At 43.5% G+C, this 17,463-nt stretch overlaps 1 protein-coding gene across 1 annotated transcript in view; it reads left to right on the forward strand.

Moving 5' to 3' along the window:
• The first annotated feature begins 3,464 nt into the window (after nt 1-3,464).
• The window catches only part of LOC124594826 (homogentisate 1,2-dioxygenase), a 96,013-nt gene continuing 82,014 nt past the window's right edge, over nt 3,465-17,463 (forward strand). Inside the window, exon 1 of the mRNA XM_047133270.1 lies at nt 3,465-3,589. Within this exon, the coding sequence (XP_046989226.1) occupies nt 3,569-3,589 (21 nt within the window). The 5' untranslated portion in view covers nt 3,465-3,568. The remainder of the gene's footprint in view (nt 3,590-17,463) is intronic.

Genomic DNA, 17,463 nt, shown 5'->3' on the forward strand with positions numbered 1-17,463 from the left:
CCGCTGTGCCGTGCGTGTGATCATTGCTTGTACAGCCCTCTCGCAGTGTCCGGAACAAGTATGGTGGGTCTGACACACCGGTGTCAATGTGTTCTTTTTTCCATTTCCAGGAGTGTATATTGGGGGCATTTTTATTGAGAAACCTGTCACAGCAGACAAACATAGACAGGTACTGCAATGTGAATTTGTACCGACTGCACGGCGCGGCCGAATACTCCGAAACTGCTGGTTAGCAAGTCCGCACCGTACTGCGGTTGTCTTCGATTTATTTCAGATACATTCAGAGATCTGATCGTTATCCTTGACACCTTAGAATTCATTGGACATATTGTACGGTGGTCCCCTTATAATCCTGATTTCAACCAGTGTGATTATTTCTTATGGGGTTATCTGAAAGACAGGGTCTTTAAAAATGTACTGCAATTTCCAGGGAGATTCGTGCAACCTAAACTAGTGTTCTTCACAAGATCATACAAAACATTTTCATCGGTTCTAAAATTGCATCAAGACACTAACAGTAGCAAGCTTTACAAAAAACACTGTAAATGTTTTGTGTGAAAAAGGTGACTGTTCAGTGTATAAAATTGTTAAGAAAGGGAAAATGTTACTACCCAATACGTGATTAGCTTTTTTTTTCGCCAGTTTAGAATTTTTTGCGGTGCACCTAGGGACTTTTCACATGTCGTTGAAGGACATGGTCGAAAATTATTCGGCAGCACGGCTGTCAGCTATGAAGATCAGTAAAAACTGTCGAGAGGACTTTTTTGGTCCTAAATTGGCATTTGGTCATCGTCATACAGCTGTTCAGGTCTAGGGTCCTGATTGCACAACTTACGGTTCAAACTCTGAACGGCTGTTGAATGCAAGTCTTTTAGGATCTTTTAGGACAAGAGTCGTACTTGTAAGTTCGGTTACGTGAAATATTATCCGTTTCGATGTAATCGGGATTTTTATGTTTCCTGAGCAGGTTTAATCGGGAGTCGGGTTTTCGGGACAATCCTGTCCAGATCGGGGCACCTGGCAGCCCTGCTGCTTTCCTCGGTCGAAGGAACCATTATGTGTCAAGAACTTCTGGAATGGCGAAGAAGTAATTTTGGTGGTGGAAAGTTTCCTGAACAGCCAACATGTAGATTTCTACTATCAACGTTTCCGCCATGTCATCTTTTGTTGGAAGAGAAAAAGGTTGAATGTCTAGAGAAAAACTGACACCATCACTAAAAGTTATAATCGCAGTTTGATATTTTTTTTTTGAGATAATAATTAAAACTTTATGATTGCCACTAGCACAAATAAAAAATTAGTAAAATTAAATAACTCCATCGATTTTGTTTCAAAAGCCTCATTGGTCTTCAACCAAGACAGCCGCAAAGAGTGTCAGAGTGTCGTTTCAGTCAGTTTACAAGAATAATTTCCAATTGATAACTTCAGTGATAACTACGAGATTTCTGTAGATTACCGTGTTGATAAGAAGCTCACCTCCGGCGAACTTTGCAGAACTAGCACTCCTGAAAGAAAGGATATTGCGGAGACATGGCTTAGCCACGGCCTGGGGGATGTTTCCAGAATGAGATTTTCACTCTGCAGCGGAGTGTGCGCTGATATGAAACTTCCTGGCAGATTCAAACTGTGTGCCGGACCGAGACTCGAACTCGGGACCTTTGCCTTTCGCGGGCAAGTCCTCTACCAACTGAGCTACCCAAGTACGACTCACGTCCTGTACTCACAGCTTTACTTCTGCCAGTACCTCGTCTCCTACCTTCCAAACTTTACAGAAGCTCTCCTGCGAACCTTGCAGAACTAGCACTCCTGAAAGAAAGGATATTGTGGAGACATAGCTTAGCCACAGCCTGGGGGATGTTTCCAGACTGAGATTTTCACTCTGCAGCGGAGTGTGCGCTGATATGAAACTTCCTGGCAGATTAAAACTGTGTGCCGGTCCGAGAATCCAACTCGGGACCTTTGCCTTTTGCGGGCAAGTGCTCTACCAACTTTTTTTTTTTAATCTCGTTTTGTTCTATATTGTTCGTTGCAAACGTCTGATGACTTTCGTTCAGGTTGTTCGTTGTTCCGTTCACTCAGTTTTTTATTACAGAGGGTAGCTAAAATGGTTCAAATGGCTCTGAGCACTATGGGACTTAACATCTGAGGTCATCAGTCCCCTAGAACTTAGAACTACTTAAACTTAACTAACCTAAGGACTAACACACATCCATGCCCGAGGCAGGATTCGAACATGCGACCGTAACGGTCGCGCGGTTCCAGACTGAAGCGCCAGAACCGCTCGGCCACCAGCGGCCGGCGAGGGTAGCTAAACCCTCTGACCGAACACGCTGAGCTACCGTGCCGGCACTGAGCTAACCTAGCACGACTCACGCCCCGTCCTCACAGCTTTACTTCTGTCAGTACCTCGTCTCTTACTTTCCAAACTTTGCAGAAGCTCTCCTGCGAACCTTGCAGAAGTAGCATTCATGGAAGAAAGGATATTGCGGAGACATGGCTTAGCCACATTCTGGGGGATGTTTCCAGAACGAGATTTTCACTCTGCAGCGGAGTGTGCTCTGATATGAAACTTCCTGGCAGATTAAAATTGTGTGCCGGACCGAGACTCGAACTCGAGACCTTTGCCTTTCGCGGGCAAGCGCTCTACCAACTGAGCTACCCAAGCACGACTCACGGCCTCTCCTCATAGCTTTAGTTCTGCCAGTAGCTCGTCTCCTACATCCTTTCTTTCAGGAGTGCTAGTTCTGCAAGGTTCGCAGGAGATCTTCTGTAAAGTTTGGAAAGTAGGAGACGAGGTACTGGCAGAGATAAAGCTGTGAGGACGGGACGTGAGTCGTGCTTGGGTAGCTCAGATGGTAGAGCACATGCCCGCGAAAGGCAAAGGTCCCGAGTTCGAGCCTCGGCCCGGCACACAGTTTTAATCTGCCAGGAAGTTTCATATCAGCGCACACTCCGCTGCAGAGTGAAAATCTCATTCTGGAATAGATGACTGCTGGTTACAAGTATCGGAAAACTAACGCGTTGACGATTCCGGCTGTGTTAACCATCTGCGTCTACATCTACATACATACACCGCAAGCCACCGCATGGTGCGTTGTGGAGGGTACACTGTACCATAACCAGTCGCTTCCTTTCCTGTTCCACTTGTAGATATAGCGAGGGAAAAATGAGAGCGTAAATGCCTCCGTATGAGCCCTAATTTCTCGTATCTTATCTTCGCAGTCCTTAAGCGAAATGTACCTTGGCGGCAGTGGAATAATTCTGCAGTCAGCTTCAAATGCCGGTTCCGTAATTTTTCTCAATACTGTTCTTCGGAAAGAACGTCGCCTTTCCTCCAGAGATTACCATTTGAGTTCCCGAAGCATCTACGTAAACCAGAATTACACTCGAATGTTCATACTAAGACAGCGTAGGAATCTACATGATAAGGCCGCAACAGCACGCCGGAGCAGTAGAACAGGTTCTGGTCTTGTTTACTCGAGGGGATACACCGCCCGGCCTTGGGTCCCTGGCAACCGCTCCGTTGCTGCGCTGTTGACAACCGGCAGCTGCCGCAGACGAACGCGCCATGGACTTCGAGGGCCTCAAGGTAGGGCTGCAGCTCTCGTCTCATGTGCAGTCTCCACCTATTACTGACAAAACTGTCTGTTTGATTAGGTCCACAAAAGCATTGCTCGCCAGTTGCTGGAGTCATTTAGTGACTGAATCTGTTTTGACAAATCTAAATGACATATATTCGCTTGCATCTTCTCGTACAGTCTGGAGCTCCAATGAACGGTACGCCTGCATTCACATGTTATCACATATAAGGAAATAGGAAACTACGAATACACCACATTTGTCGTTCTAAGTACATGTCAGTCTGCTTTAAAGCTACAGACAGCAGCAAAATGTTCGTTTAATATTTGCTAGAGCAAATCCTACACGCAGCTTGTTTGTAACAGACTGCGCCCCTGCGTTCCTCTTTTGATAGTGTAAACGGCATTGTGACGAAGATAGACTGCTTTTCCGTTTCTGCTAGTCTGTACCTACCGCATTGTTCTTTCGTCGGCAGGAAATATCACTCGCAGCCTAGTGGAACATCAAAATTCTTGATGAACTGTTTCGAAATATAAAAAAATATAACTAAAGGAATGTCTTTAAATGAACTGTTCCCAAGTAAGTACACGTAATATTATCATGAAAGGAACGTTGCATTCATTTGCGCATGTGGTCTCATTGGTTGAGCCTGGTGGCCTAGTGGCAAAGCGCGTGCCTAGAAGTTGGAAGGTCGTGGTATCGAATCGCGTTCGGCTCACGAGAAATTTCACTCTGCCTTTAACATAAGCGTCACCTTTCAACGATGTGAACATTCGCCGAAAACGACTGGTGGTTCGCATTCAACGTTACACTATTAAGTCCCTTTTCCCCCTGTAGTATTGCTGAGGTAGGTTAGGGACACAGAAATCGCTGAAGTGGCGGACAATCGAAAGACTTGCACCACACCACTCAGCCACACTGATTTATAATTATGGCCCCATTAAAGAAAAACAGAAACGAATTTTGATAGAGTTAATCTTTCCGTCATCGATTACTTTTTTCCGTCTAATACCACCCTAGTCCATCGCTGCATGACTTAAAGAGTGAATCTGAAATTTGTTCCTGTTGATAGCAACCTCACAGTGTGCCGTTAGACCACTCGGTGCGCCTTGACAGCGGCATCAGCTCTTTCGGTTCAAGCATACAGGAAAAACGCGTTCACTGTAATAGCTCCACTCTAATGCAACGATTATAATCATTCAGATATCTCGTTAAACGAAACACCTGATTTTGGCCATAGGTGAACCATTAGCGTTCACGTTATCCGCACCATGAAAATCCCTTGAGGTAGGCGCATATCGAAGCAGTTTTCTTGTGCCTTTTTTGCTTTTTTAATGTCATATCAGCAACAGAGAGCACAGTATTATTATTTATATAGCCTTCTCGTACTATTTCTTGCCTTGCTTTTATTTATGACGTAAGAAAGTTACTGTGTTACAGGATTAGTATAACACTCTCATGCATTGCTTGTGTTGTATAGAGAAAGTGAAGGCTTCTGGGGCAAGTTTAGAGCAGTGACTTTTTGTCACTCTCCCTTCTCAATAGGCTAGTTTTTGCTTGTTACAAGCCCCTCTGTTGCTTACCGAGTAGAGAATGGCTGCAGTCGTTTGAAAACACCACCATTACAACTCGACTCTTTTGATATTCATGATGGATAAAGTGACGAGCGTTTTCCTTAGTGCTTGTTCAGACCTGCTGTACAAGCCGTTTCTCTCGAAAATGTGTGTCCGATCTGGTTCCGGTAAAATGCGTCTAAGGCAAACCGATAGGGGCGAATTTAATGGTTACCTGTAAGCTGTTTCGAAATGAATTAAACGAACTCAGCTTGATTTCCATGATGGATAAACTGACGACCCATGTTCCTTAGCGCCGTTTATACTGGGTGCTTCGGACTTGTTGTAAAGGCTGTTTTTCTCAAAAATGGTATGTCCGATTTTTTCGGATGAAATGTGGCCTATGCAAACCGATAGAAGCGAATTTAACGATGTGCCTTACGCTACCTGTAAGCTGCTTACACCAACTTAACTACAGAATTTGGAATAGCAATATAGTACAAACTTAGTACCTTTGAGTAGAGAGTTCTATAAATTGACCATTTCATGTGGCACTGATTCGATACCTTGAAAAAAACTGCTGGAGCTGATGATTCGAGCAGAGTTCAAGAAAGAATTTTAAAAAAAGTTAGGACAAGAGATGTGCTTTCAAATACGAAGGAAAACGTTTTCTGTGATTTTCTGCTCTGGACAAGCTTTAATTTTCCATTTCCCCACTTATAAAAAGTTATTAATAGGGATTTTTTTTTCCTGTTTTGATTTGCGATACTCTCGAAATGCTTTCCGCGTTCTTCTAAGCACAGCCCGTTTGCGCACTGTAAGTACTCACAAGTACCTCTCCATCTATTGGCGGTAATCTTTCATCTCATCTTTCATTATATGGCAATGTCTTTGAAGCGTCCCGAAAGAAGTAATCGAAGGAGCTAAGTCACTTGCATTTTTCTATCGATTTACAAAACAGTCACGCCTAGCCACTTAATAATGTGCCACCTGTACTCTAGCCGCAACTCATTAACAACTATGTTGCTAATAGGACATCTTTCAGCTATTGTGTAAATGATAATTTGATTAGACTGAGTCCGCAGCAGACATCTATCATCTAGACATACTGGACTCTTTGTGACGTAACCATTGATGGTTTTTTTCTTCTGACCTTTAGTGAACATTGTAGATAGTTACTTCGCTATTCGATCTCAGGTGAAATATTGGAGACATTGCACGAGCTTGGATTGGGAAAGCTTGAGGAAAGAAGTTGTTTTCTTTCTTTTTCGTAAGAACCAACCTGTGATTTGCGTTAAGCAATCTAGGGAAATCACGAAAAATCTAAACACGGATTCCCGGACGGAGTTTTATGCTGTCGGCTATAGTCCGCAGTCTCACTCCCTCCACCAGATTTGAAGTCTCCTCATCAATCCATGTTATGCAATTTGGAAAGTACAGATTCTGATTTAGTAAACAGTTGCGGCAGACGATTCCAGTCTGTAAATCAGATGCGCATAATGACTGATGAACACAAACGTAATAAAGACGTACAACACAATGATGTGAAATTCTGTATAACGTAATACAGTTCACCCCAGAAGACTGTGCGAGAAGATGTCAACCAAGATTTATTGCTCCCAGAATCTACGAGTTGGCTCTAATGCGTCTACTGACTTGCTTGATGCGATTGTGTTCCATTTTCAAATGGGCATTATGGCTGAAAAACATGTCGCGAGCAACTTGTTTTTTTCTTCTTCTTCTTCTTTTTTGGTAGTCAGTCCTGTGACTGATTTGATGCGGCAGGCCTGAGCCAACCTAACCATTTCAGAGTAGCACTAGCAAACATCCTCAATTACCTGCTGGATGTATTCCAATCTCTGCCATCCCCTACAGTTTTTACTCTCTACAGGTCCCCTCTAGTACCATGGAAGTTATTCCTTGGTGTATTGTCCCATCTCCTATCGCCTTGCCCCTTCTTCTCGTCAGTGTTTTCCATATGTTCCTTTCCTTGCCCATTCTTCCTCGCCCATTCTTCCTCATTCCTTACCTCACCAGTCCATCTAATTTTCAGCATAATTCTATAGCATCTCACCTCAAATGCTTCGAGTCTCTTCTTTTCTGTTTTCACACAGTCCATATTTCACTAGCATACAGTACTAGTCAGCTTTTTTTTTAGGTCCTCCTAGCTTCATCCAGCATATGTTAATCTGCTTCCAAGCTAGCACAATTCATTCGCTTCGTTCACTTTGTGTTCTCCAATTCTGACGTCAAGTTTATTGCAGGTCTCGTTTCTGCTTCGTTTCATTACTTTTGTCTGTCTTCGATTTACTCTCGACCCATATTCTGTACTCCTTAGACTGTTCATTCCATTCAACATATCCTTCAATTCTTGCTCACCTTATCTCACACATTATCAGCGAATCTTATCGTTGACAACCTTTCACCCTGAATTATAATCCCACTCGTGAACCTTTCTTTCATTTCCGACAGTGCTTATTCGATGTATAGAAAGACTACACCCCTGTCTTATACACTTCCGATCTGAGCACTTCGGTCTCGATCTCCCATTGTTATTTTTCCTTCTTGGTTCTTAACATATTGTATGTTACCAGTCTTTCCCTATAGCTTTTACACATGTTTTCCTGAGAATTTCTACAATGCTGCACCATGCTGCAATCTTGATATTGCGATAATTTTGGCAATTTCTCCAAGCGCTCTAAGGGTATCAAATGCCTCTGTGCTAGAATATGACATTACTAAACACTGCGAGGACTACCAAAGATAATTTTGACAGTGCAGTGCCAGATCAAATCTTGGCACACACAAAGAATGACAAAGGCCACCAGGAAACGAAAATTACGCACTCTGTTGTCAACAGTTCCACTCGCTACAGTTGAGCTGGCGCCGTGTGCTGCTGGGCGAGAACTTTTAGGTGGCGTCATAGAGTCGGTACAAAATAAAAATAAAATCACGAAAAATGTGCAGCTGTCACAGTTCTATTCAACGGTAATGATTTTGTGCCATGCTCCCATTTGAAATTCTAAAGTTGAGATTGTCTTTCCTCGTTTCCGACCAGCTTCCACAAAATGTAAGGTTTATTAATAAGCCATGGATCAATGGTAACGTGCCGCCTGGTCGAATAAATCACGTTTCTTGTTACGCCAGGTCGCTGGTCGTGTTCAGTTCGCCGTCATCCAGACAAACGGCTGTTCGAACCACTCACCACGCCATAGACGTAGATCGACTGGGCTATATTATGCTATAGAGGACAGTCACATGGGTTTACTTTGAACCGTTCGCAGTAATCGAAGCACCATGACAACATGACATGTGAACATTATTGCGGAACAGCTGCATGCCTTTGTGCCTGATGTCTTCCCCGATGGCGACAGTGTCTTCTAGCAGGACAACTGTCTCCGTCCAAGGCCAGAATCGTGGTTTGAGGAGCTTGATAGCGGACTAACGATGATGTCTTGACCCCTAAATTCATCTGATCTCAACCCAATGAATCACATCTGGGACGCTTTCGGCATCCTGCTCTGCGCCCAGAAACAACCTACCCTTAATTTGCGCGTATTGAGTGACCTGTGCATAGACGTATGGTGCTACACACTTCCGGAAACCTACCAAGTACTTGTCGAACCCATCCCACGCAGAACCGCCGCTGTATTGTATTCCAAAGATGGATCAACACACTATTAAGAAGCCGGTCATGACGTTTTGGTTCATTTGTGTGGTATGTTTTCCTAAATCACATTTTGCCAGAAACAGGATTTTTCAGGGAAAAGGGCCAGTGCGGTAGATCTGAAGTATCCTGTGTAAGCACAGCCGAGAAAGTGCGACTTGTTGCAAGTGCTTTTGCACACCTTAATGTTCTTTGGAAATTTGTGGTAAGGTTCTATGGGACCAAACTGTTAAGGCCATCGGTCCTTAGAATTACACACTACCTAAACTAACTTAAACTAACTTACGCTAAGGACAACACAAACACCCATGCCCGAAGGAGGACTCAAACCTCCGAGGGGGGGCGACCCGGCGAACCGCGAGAAGTCGCCCGGACCGCGCGGCTATCCCGCTCTGCCGCCTTAATGTCTCAGATATATTTCTATGAGGAAATGTGAAGAGCGAACCTTATGTCACCTCACGGGATCCAAAAATGGACTGATGGTATGAATTTTCGGAACTTTTGAACGAAACTAACGCAGACCTCAAACGGTCAGAACAGGTCGGCAGTGACTGCTAGAACGGAACACCCTCCGCCAAGCACCGAATGGTGGTTTGCGGAGTATGTATGCAGACGTAGACGACATGTAATCGGGTTTCAAGCTAGATAGTGACGCAGTCAGTGAAATAATCACGAGCTTAACATAAAGAATGAATGCGTCATCCATTTCAATTCTTTGCGTCTTTTCCTCAGTGCTTGTATAGCTTATCGTGTGATGCGTGAGTTTTGGTAAAAATATGATTATTAATTCAATATTGCACACAGAAACGTAACAGAACCCGTTCATGTGATAATCAAAATATAACCTTCGCTGTTCTACTCGATACTTTTTGGGCACGGGAGCACAAGTGCGCAATGGACACTTCGGAGCGGACAAGATTCTTTGGCAGAAAAAAACTGTCTTCTCTGCTGTATCTGTCATCGATAAGAGTTTGCCGCATACAGATTCTGACTCACTTCATGTCATTACAACTTCCATATCGGCCAATAGGTCAACATACAACGCATGAGTATTTGAAACAATAAATAGTTGTTACAGTTTAAGGCATGCTGTAGCTTTTAAACTATTCATATTCTTCACGACCATTGAGTATGTACTGTAGCAATTACTTTTCTGTCTGTTTCTTCTACAAGAGGCTCGAGCTTCATTTTTTATTTGTTTATGTTTTTTCAGCGTTTCTGTGATTTGCATGCCGTTTTTATGTGATTTGCGTAAATATTCGTGCTTGTGTCGTCGCGTTTAATTGTTTATACTGTGTCTCTGAGGTAGGGAATCAGCCTTATATTCTTCTGACAGGATGCAGGAAACTGCCCAGAAATAACGTGCAGATTAGCCAGTTCAGCGAACCACATGACTGGTTCAACTCTTTTGTTTCGCCATCTACCGGTCTATGCGTACGCTATAAGAGCAGCTTCTGCGAAACATAACCTCAATCTCGTGTAATTTAACTCCAGTGGAGTCGCACCGAATGGCTCCATGGCTGGACCCTTCTTGCGTAATCACTAGCTGCATTTCGTATGGGTATCAAAAAGGCGTAGTTCTGCTAACTAGCGTTACGTCCCTGTGCATTTCATGTGCAGTCTCCTGATCTTTTACTTATCGTCTGCTGTACTAGACCGCTACGGTCGCAGGTTCGAATCCTGCCTCGGGCATGGATGTTTGTGATGTCCTTAGGTTAGTTAGGTTTAACTAGTTCTAAGTTCTAGGGGACTAATAACCTCAGCAGTTGAGTCCCATAGTGCTCAGAGCCATTTGAACCATTCTGCTGTACTAGGAAAAACAGAGTATACCGCAAGTAGTTACTCGTATATGACTTCCTAACTTTTTTTAAACCATTGCATAATGTGTGCTTAGGGTACTTGACAGTGTTCGTATTCTTTTGACTCGCAGCAGCTTGTCGGGAAAGCACTTGTCGCTCATGAATCCGTGTGATAGGCTCCGTGCCAAGGTCAGTGACAAACTTCATGTAAATAACACTCACAAAGCTTTAACGTTGCCAACTCTTGCGCGCGCGCGCGTGAGCTCACACACACACGCGCGCGAGCAGAAAAAGAGACAGACAGATAGACAGATACATACTCTAAGGTGACAAAAAGTCATGCAGTAGCGATATGTACATATACAGATGGTGGTGGTATCGCTATACAAGGCATAAAAAGGCATTAATGGAGCTGTCATTTGTAATCAGGTGATTCATGTGAAAAGGTTTCCGACGTGATTACGACCGCACGACGGGCTTTAACTGATTTTGAACGCAGAATGGTAGTGGGAGCTAGACTCATGAGATATTCCGTTTCCGAAATCGTTAGGGAATTCAATATCTTAAGATCCACAGTGTCAAGAGCGTGCCGAGAATACCAGATTTCCAGCATTACCTTTCACCACGGACAACGCAGTGGCTGACGGACTTCACTTAATTACCGAGAGCAGAGGTGTTTGCGCAAATTTGTCAGTGCTAACAGATAAGCAACCCTGCTTAAAATAACTGCAGAAATCAATGTGCAATGAACGACGAACGTATCCGTTAGGACAGAGCGGCGAAATTTGGCGTTAATGGACTGTCGCAGCAGACGACCGACGCTTGTGCCTCTGCTAACAGCACAACATCGCCTGTGGTGCCTATCCAGGGCTCGTGACCATGTCGGTTGGACCCTCGACAACTGGAAAACCGTGGCCTGTCCAGATGAGTCCTGTTTTCATTTGGTAAGAGCTCACGGTAGGGTTCGAGTGCGGCGTAGACCCAATGAAGTCATGGACAGAAGTTGTCAACAAGACACCGTGCAAGCTGATGGTGGCTCTATGATGGTGTGGGCTGTGTTTATATGGAATGGACTGGTTCCTCTGGTCCGATTGAACTGATCACTGACTGTAAATGGTTATATTCGGTTACTTCTAGACCATTTGCAGCCATTCGTGGACATCCTGTTCCCATACAATGATGACATTTTTATGGACGGCAATGAGCCGTGTCACCAAGCCACAATTGTTCACGGTTGGTTTGAAGAGCATTACGGACAAATGAAACGAACGATTTGCAATCCAGATCGCCCGCCATGTATCCCATAGGACATTTATGGTACATAATCGAAAGGTCAGTTCGTGCACAAAATCCTGCACTGGCAGCACTCTCGCAATTATGGACACCTGTAGAGGCAGCATGGCTCAATATTTCTGCAAGAGGCTTCCAACGACTCGTTGAGTACATGCCAGGTCGAGTTGCTGCACTACGCTGGGCAAAAGAATCTCCGACACGTTACTAAACGGTATCACATGACGGTTGTCACCTCAGTGTATTTGTAAAGGAGTGTTCTCCTAGTATTTGTAACCCACGCTATATGTGAAAGGAAGAGCAGATGAAATACGATGGCATATCGAAAGATTTTTACTTATTCAATTACCATGTAATTAATTAATTCAACAACCAAACACTAGGAACTCCTTTTCCCAAAAGGTTCCTCTTTAACAGTTATGAACTTTCAGATTATTTCCAATCAGCAACAACTAGTGTTAGCATAGTCACGTGACGTCATTCAACAAACTAAAATAAAATACAAAAGACCATTCATCTACAAAAAATTCTACTCTGTTAACTTTCACTTGTTATACACTATGTGGTCAAAAGTATCTGGACACTCCCAAAAACATACGTTTTTCAGATTAGGTGTATTGTGCTGCCCTTTACTGCCAGATACTCCATATCATCGATCTCAGTAGTCATTAGACATCGTGAGAGAGCAGAATGGGGCGCTCCGTGGAACTCACGGACTTCGAACGTGGTCAGGTAATTGCGTGTCACTTGTGTCATACGTCTATACGCGAGATTTCCAGACTCCTAAACATCCCTAGGTCCACTGCTTCCGATGTGATACTGAAGTGGAAACGTGAAGGGACACGTACAGTACAAATGCGTACAGGCCGACCTTGCCTGTTGACTGACAGAGACCGCCGACAGTTGAAGAGGGTCGTAATGTGTAATAGGCAGACGCCATACATCTATCCAGACCGTCACACAGGAATTCCAACCTGCGTCAGTATCCACTGGAAATACTATAACGTTTAGGCGGGAGGTGAGGAAACCAGGATTTCGTGGTCGAGCAGCTGCTCATAAACCACACATCACGCCACCACATCGCTTGGTGTAAGGGGCGTAAACATTGGACGATTGAACAGTGGAAAAACGTTGTGTGGAGTGACGAATCAACGTACACAATGTGGCTATCCGATGGCAGGGAGTGGGTATGGCGAATGCCCGGTGAACGTCATCTGCCAGCATGTGTAGTACCAACAGTAAAATTCGGAAGCGGTGGTGTTTTGGTGTGGTCGTCCTTTTAATGGAGGGAGCTTGCACCCCTTGTTGTTTTGCGTGGCACTATCACAGCACAGGCCTACATTGATGTTTTAAATACCTTCTTGCTTCCCACTGTTAAAGAGCAACTAGGGGATGGTGATTGCATCTTTCAACACGATCGAGCACCTGTTTATAATGCACGGCCTGTGGCGGAGCGGTTACACAACAATAACATCCCTGTAGTGGACTGGCCTGCAGAGTCCTGACCTGAATCCTATAGAACACCTTTGGGATGTTTTGGAACGCCGACTTCGTGCCAGGCCTCACCGAACGACTTCAATACATCTCCTCAGTGCAGCACTCCGTGAAGAATGGGCTGCCATTCCCCAAGAAACCTTGCAGTACCTAACTGAACGCATGCCTGAGACAGTGGAAGTTGCTAAGGGTGGGCCAACACCATATTTAATTCCAGCATTACCGATGGAGAGCGCCACGAACTTGTAAGTCACTTTTAGCCAGGTGTCTGGTTACTTTTGACCACATAGTGTGTTATAAAAGTCACTGTCTTGGTCACAGGCTACTTTATTAAACTGATACATGATTTGCAGCCACCATCAGATCTAATGTTTACAGCATTGACGTGTAGGCGCATGTTAAATAATTCTGATGATTGATTGAAAGCCAAAAGTGGTAATCAATTTAATAAAGAATCCTGTGGTCAAAACATTGACTTTTATAATCTAATTTGGTATAAATGTCACAGGTCTCTTCCACATGTCCAAACGCCCTCATTTCGTGCTTTTACTTGTCGTTGGAGAACGAGAAGCAGTCATATAGCGAGATGTCTTGTGAACAACGTAGTGAGCCAGCATTTTATGATTACACATAAATGTTTTTTCAGTAATACATCCAGAATTTAGCTTCTTCTCTAACCCTGCAAGCAGACCTGTACATGATAACCTATAACATATTTTCCTCCTCGTTTCCTTGCGATACTAGTGTTGCAGGACGGCAAGAGCGTGAATCATCTTCGAAGGACCCCTCTTCCAAAACACAATACTTAAATTTTAGCCTATCACCTTAGCACGGACACTCTCATAAATGCGTTAAAAAAACCAATAGTACCCTTCTACATCAGTCCTTGTTTCTAATCCCTTTTTTCCCACACAGGGTGACCCAGGAGAAATGGCAGATATCTATGGATATGACAGGATTGCTCGTTTGAAACAAAACTTCGTAAGGACATGTATTCTATTCCGAATTGTTTCTGAGATAGAACACATTTAATGTACATTTATTTGCTTTTGAGCTAGTGGCGTACACGTACATATCTTACCCAATCAATCTCTTTGACGTTTTATTCTAGTCCAACTTACAGGTATTCTTCCAAGTTCCCATTTTTCTTCTCAACGTGTAGTTCAACAGCATGTGTAGGAACAATAACACTTGTCGAAATGGTGCAGTGTGGTCTTACTGCCAGCACTGTACATCAGCTGTAATGTGACACGTACGATAATGCTTAGAGGTGAAATTGTTAAAAATTAGTATTTTTCAGTTTGTAAAACACATGTTGTAATGTTTACGAACTATTGCACATATGTAAACTTGACAATATATTAAATAATACAAAAAATAAATAAGAACAAATATTAACCGTATTCCATCTCAGAAACCGTTCGGAATAGGACATAAGTTTACACGAAACTTTTTGCTTCCTGCTATATCTCTGAATGTTGGTCACTCGTCCTGGAACACTCTGAATGTCATACGAAAATCATACTACGAAAAATTCATCTTGGAATAAGATTTGTCTGTAAATGATTCTATTACATCTTTCCTATTTCCAGCGGAATATTCGGTTATTATCAATAAGATGTGTGGACCAACGACTAACTCATTGTCACATATTGAAAAATACGGTTTTGGTGTGATTTCTGTTTTCTATACTGCTATTGCTTAAAACTTATTGCATGTTGGTTTTCGTCCTGGAATCTTCCACCGAAGATCCCTATAAGAAAGCTAACAAGCAACGTATCAGCAAGTGCTCACGAAAGATTTAGCAGTTTTTACAGCTGACTGATACACTGGTCCGATATTAACATATATTTACACTGGAATTTTAAAACGTTTTTCATCTCAACTACATTTAGGCTAGGTGCTTCTCTTCTTTCTACATATATAATTTAAGTTATAGTCAACTTCATCATCATTTTACGCAATATATTTTCTAAAACATATCCACTCATGCAGCAAGGTCTAGCATCAGATTGTGAGAGCAGGAAAATGTACAGCTGTGCAGTTCACTGTAGTAAGCTTTAACTACACTGAGGTGACAAAGTCATCCGTTAGCGATACGCACATACAGAGATGGCGGTAGTATTGCTTACACAAGGTATAAAGGGACACTGCCTTGGCGGAGCTCCCATTTGTACTCAGGTGATTCATGTAAAAAGGTTCCCGACGTGATTGTGGCCGCACAGCGGAAATCAACAAACTTTGCACAGGGACTTGTAATGGGAGCTACACGCATGGGACATTCCATTTCGGAAATAGTCAGGGAATCCAATATCCCAGAGATCCATAGTGTCAAGAGAGTGCCAAGAATAACAAATTCCCGGCATTGCCTCTCACCACGGACAATACTGTAGTCAACAGTACCTTCAGGTGTGCCCAAGGGAAGCGTGTTCGGCCCCTTGAGACATCACTCAGCGACCGCGAGCAGTGGCGCTTGCAAAGTGTTGTCAGTGCTAACAGACAGGCAACACTGCGTGAAATAACCGCAGAAATGAATGTGGGACGTGCCACGAACGTATCCGTTAGAGCAGAGTGACGAAATTTGGCGTCGGTGGTCTACGGCAGCTGACGACTGACCTTTACTAACAGCATGACATTGCCTGCAGCGCCATTCCTGGGTTCACGACCATATCGATTTGTCCCTAGACAACTGGAAACCCGTGGTCTCGTCAGACGAGTCCTGATCTCAGTTGGTAAGAATTGATGGTAGCGTTCGAGTGTGTAGTAGATCCCCCGAGGCCATGGACCCAAGTTGTCAACAAAGTACTGTGAAAGCTGGTGGTGGCTCTGTGATGGTGTGGGCACTGTTTATATGGAATGGACTGGGTGGTCTGGTCCAACTGAATCGAGAATTGACTGGAAATGGTTATATTCGACTACCTGGAATCCATTTGCAGCCATACATGGACTTCATGTTCCCAAACAATGATGTCATGTCACTGGGCCACAATTGTTCACGACTGGTTTGAAGAACATTATGAACAATTCGAGCAAATGATTTGGCCATCCAGATCGCCTGGCATAAATCCACTGAACGTTTATGAGACATGATCGAGAAGTCAGTTCTTGTACAACATCCTTCATTGGCAACACTTTCGCAATTATGGACCGCTGTAGAGGCAGCAAGGTTCAATATTTCTGCAGGGGACTACCAACGACTTGTTGACTCCAAGCCACGTTCAGCTGCTGCACTAGGCCGGACAAAAGAAGGTCCGATACTGTATTAAAAGGTATCCCCTGACTTTTGTCTCCTCAGAGTACATTATTAATGAGTCACCTGCCGCTAGTTGTGTCAAATAGACATGTCAGAAAGAGAAGTGAAATATACAGAATAGTCCAGAGCTCTGAAACACGCTTCTAAAACATAAACAGGGGGACAAACAGAAATTGAAAGCAAAGTAGTATGAAACGGGACAGGGGGGAAAACCTGAGGGTCTCGTTTACTAACTACAGATCAATTGGAATGAAAATAAATCTAATCTAACATGCTGGCCATTTTGAAATCTGCCATCTTGGATAGAGAATTATCAGAGAAAAATAATGACGCCTCTCATCTGAGCATAGCTTTATCACTCTCGTGTTATGACCGATGTTTCTCTCTTACAGGTGGAGTGAAAGTAGTTGGCGTTATCATATAATTCGAAAATGAATAAAGTTATGCTCAAATAAATACACCACTGTTTTCTTTTCTGTGTAATTATCTATTAGTCTGATATTTCACATGACCTCCATTCCATTTGAAATTCTTTGAAGAAGGCGGCTTCCAAACCCACCATGTTGGTAACTTACCTTCACGGGTTTTCCCCCCTCCCGATCCTACATAACTTGATCGAGCATGCCTCACCTCAGAACCTCATTTCTGCCCGTACCTCTTTCACCTTGCGTTACTGGAAACCCTGGGAGAAAGTATATGACGAAAACGTCATTGTAACACTTAGTACAATGGGTAAATACGTCTGCCAATCTTTCTTTTTCACTACAGTACTTTATCTCAAACGAACCTTCTTCATATTTCTCACTACCATAGTGGAATTTCGCATCT

Source organism: Schistocerca americana, chromosome 2 (assembly GCF_021461395.2).
Source record: "Schistocerca americana isolate TAMUIC-IGC-003095 chromosome 2, iqSchAmer2.1, whole genome shotgun sequence".
NCBI classification, from domain to species: domain Eukaryota; kingdom Metazoa; phylum Arthropoda; class Insecta; order Orthoptera; family Acrididae; genus Schistocerca; species Schistocerca americana.